This window comes from Vitis riparia, chromosome 16 (assembly GCF_004353265.1).
Source record: "Vitis riparia cultivar Riparia Gloire de Montpellier isolate 1030 chromosome 16, EGFV_Vit.rip_1.0, whole genome shotgun sequence".
Taxonomy (NCBI): domain Eukaryota; kingdom Viridiplantae; phylum Streptophyta; class Magnoliopsida; order Vitales; family Vitaceae; genus Vitis; species Vitis riparia.
The window spans coordinates 6,827,935-6,831,523 of NC_048446.1; the positions used below are offsets into that span (position 1 = coordinate 6,827,935).

The 3,589-nt window shown below is 26.6% G+C and overlaps 1 protein-coding gene across 1 annotated transcript; it reads left to right on the forward strand.

The window, feature by feature from the left end:
- The first annotated feature begins 2,142 nt into the window (after positions 1-2,142).
- LOC117934145 (thionin-like protein 2) lies at positions 2,143-2,854 on the forward strand. Its single transcript, XM_034855782.1, has 2 exons — positions 2,143-2,514; positions 2,592-2,854. Exons 1-2 carry the CDS (start codon positions 2,241-2,243, stop codon positions 2,660-2,662), a joined length of 345 nt encoding a protein of 114 aa, XP_034711673.1. The 5' UTR covers positions 2,143-2,240; the 3' UTR covers positions 2,663-2,854.
- Positions 2,855-3,589: the final 735 nt, after the last annotated feature.

Genomic DNA, 3,589 nt, shown 5'->3' on the forward strand with positions numbered 1-3,589 from the left:
TGTATTTGCACCGTTAAGAAAGACATACCTAAGTCACGTACCAAATGGTGCATTGCATTTTTTCAGACTACACTACGTTTTCAAATATTTTTCCCACTTTCATGAGTACAAAAATCATGATTGAAGGAAGAAAACGATAACTTTGATACGAAAAGCATTTGCCTATCAAGTAATGAAAATGATGTTCTTGAAATCTAATAATTCAGAACTACTTTGAGTTCGTTTGGAATTTGGTGATGCTGTGTTAGCAAAAACTTTAATGCAAATAATGTTAATTTAACAAAATAAAGAAAAAACAATCAAAATACAAAAATATATAAGGTTTTAACATGGTTTACCTAATCATGTCTACATCCACGAATGAGAAAAAAATCATTTTATTATATCATAAAAAATATTATAGATAATTAAAAACCCGATATAATTATTAGGTTTTCAAAATATCTCATATTTCTCCATTTTTTGTATCTCCACCTTGAACCACAAGTTTTATCGCTTCACCAAATATCTCTTAATCTCCCTCACATTTCTATTAGCAATTAAGTGATAATTTACTTTTATTTCTTTATTAATAATTTTTACAACAAAATATTTAATATTTAAATTATTTATTAATTGTATTATATAAAATAATGTTATTTCAATTATATTATTCTCCTTTTATTCAATATTTAATTTTTTAGATCAAAATTTTAAATATCTCAAATTAGTTGCTTAATAATTAATCCATTAAATGTGTAGTTGAAGTTTTTTTCTTGTTTATATGTCATATTTATTGCCATCTACATATAATATTATGTTTATTTTAATTAAATTAAAATTGAAAATGAAATACTCATTTCATTAAATAAATAAAAATAAAAATATTAAATACATTAAAACTTCCATAAATTAATACTTGATGAATTGATAATATCGAGTAAATAATTAATATTTTTTTGCTCGAATTGGTACCATTATGTTAAATTAATCATTCAATAAATTTATAATATAATATATTATAAAAAAAGTGTATAATTTCATATAAGACCCACTTAATTATTACAATATAAAGTAATAATTTTCCATATGAAACTAAATCCATAAGATGGAGTCCTTAAAATACATGTCCATGCTTATTTAAATAATATAATTTTATACATTTTTTTTAAATAAATACTTCTTTAAAAAACAAAGTAGGTTAATGAATTTTACTTGTTTATACAAAATACATAAATGAATGTTTGGTTTAGAAAAATTTGAGGGAAAATATGAGACAAAAAAAAAAAAAAAAAATAGAGAGGAAAAATAGAAGAAAAGGAAAAGTGAAGGAAAATAAAAAATAAATTTAAAGTCAATAAATTATTTTTATATGCTATTTCAAACTTTTTTCACTTATTTAACTCTTCCACATAAATATTAGATTATTTAAAAATATACAAATTTCTTAATAATTTTAATTATATTTAACTTTATTTTGTATTTTCCATAACAAAATCAAATATGAGAAAATTATTTTCCTCAACATTTTTTTTTTCTTTCCATAGTGCTCTCCAGGACTCAAACATAGCCAAAAAGTAACTAGTTCATGAAACGAAACATTTAATTTGCTTTATAATGAAACAATATTAGATACACAATTTTGAAAAAAAAAAAATCAGTACTTTGATAAATTAACTAATATTTTATTAATTAATATATTTTCCTTAGTCTGGCGGCTATTAATATATCAAGGTTGAAATGCCACATTGAGAAAAATAAAATTTATATCATTGCTGCAAATAATTCTAAATAAAAAGAGAATTTTTGGAAGGAAAACCATATATATACAAACATTTGAAACTATTAACATAAGTAAAATCAATATACATAATTAGTCCTTCAATGATCTCATTTATATCATGTCCTTTGTCCCATTTATCATCACTATTTATTATTTTCCCCACCACCATGCCAAAGTCCAAAAATAAAATTTGGATATTAGGGTTTCACAGAAGGTGAGCAAATTCGTGGAAGGTAAGCAAGATTCAATCTCTTTCATGCCATATGATTTTTGTCCTCTTCATTATTATTAGATACTTGTTCATTTGCTTCACCACAAAGCTAAACTACAATAAATAAATTTGGTGATTAGCTTTTACATGAAAGGGGAGTAGATTCAAGGAAAGTGGGTTGTGTGTGCGCATCCAATCCACATATTGGAACTCTGTATAAACCTTTGATTTAAGCTTGCATATAATTCATTTTTTGTTAAGTAGGATATGGAGGGAGGAAGAGTAAGAGTGAGGACGGTTTTGGTTGTGGGTTTGGTGTTGGGGTTGCTGTTAGGGCAGTCTGATGCCTTCTCTCCCATATGCTATGCTGGATGCGTAGGGGAATGCCTTGTGTTTCATGGAAGTCTTGTGACATGTGCTATCAAATGCATTTGGAAATGCTTGTTTGCTCTTTCGGATACCCCCCCAGATTCTCATTCCCTTTGCAAGTTTAATTGTGCTGCAAAATTGTGCGCCAATATCACCACTGCAGACCACCTTGGTATCTCTCTCTCTCTCTCTCTCTCATTTTATTTGTCTCTGTCTTTCTCTTATACTTTTCTTGTTTCTGTTTGGTAGGAGCGGAGGAAGTGGAAAGTTGTGTGAACTCTTGCGGGGGAAACTGCACCCAGAATTATTTGTCTTCTTAATTAGTTCTTAGAATACAGTATTATCTTGCTTATGAAATTATGCATGTATCGGTAGATAAATTTTTTTTGAGCATACACTCAGCTAATTAAGTGAATGATTTCACTAAAACATGGTTTGAAGTGACTTGCCCAGATTGCTATAATGATTAATATTGAATTCAACAGGTATATATTGAATTTTATTTTGTTTTATATATCTTGTATCCGTTACTTATATTGTTTATCCTCGAGTGTCTGTTTTGCTGGCAATACATTTCTTCTTTGCTTAACCCTTAATTGTAAGACTAGTGAATGCATAATACATCATGTTTCATGGCTAAAAAATGGGCTGAGGATCTTAGAGGGGTATGTCTAGTTTCTAGATAGTTTGAAGAAAAATGTGAGGGAAAAAAATAAAGAGAAAAAGAAATAGGAGAAAAAATGAAAGAAAATAAAAAATAGATTTAAAATCAATAAATTGTTTTTATACATTATTTTGAACTTTTTTTTACCTATTTAATTCTTTTGTAAAAAATTAAATAATTTTAAAATACACAAATTTTTAATAATTTATTTTAGCTTTTTGGTATTTTCATGGTAAAATCAAATATGGAAAAATATTTTTTCTTAACATTTTTTTTTCTTTTTTAGTATTTTTCGAGAACCAAACATAGCCTTTGACTCCAATTTGTGAAGATAATTGCTTATTATTTGCTTACCCATTGAACCGAAGGCTCTGATATATGAATGATGCCAATCCAAAATGAATTATCGCTAGTTATTTAAACGGGTCGCGATGAGCATGTCAAATTAACAATAAAATTAAACATTACTAAATCAACTTCTAAATAAAGGTACAAGTTTCTAGGAAAAATAACTTAAGCCTTTTACGAGCTTTCAAGTCAAATGGAAGCAATAGAAAATGTTTAAGCATGAAAGCCCTACAAT

Excerpts from the sequence above, each read along its gene's own strand:
- LOC117934145 (XM_034855782.1), top strand. The coding sequence starts at position 2,241 with ATGGAGGGAGGAAGAGTAAGAGTGAGGACGGTTTTGGTTGTGGGTTTG. Across the intron at positions 2,515-2,591 it reads CACCACTGCAGACCACCTTG|GAGCGGAGGAAGTGGAAAGT; the intron begins GTATCTCTCTCT and ends TCTGTTTGGTAG.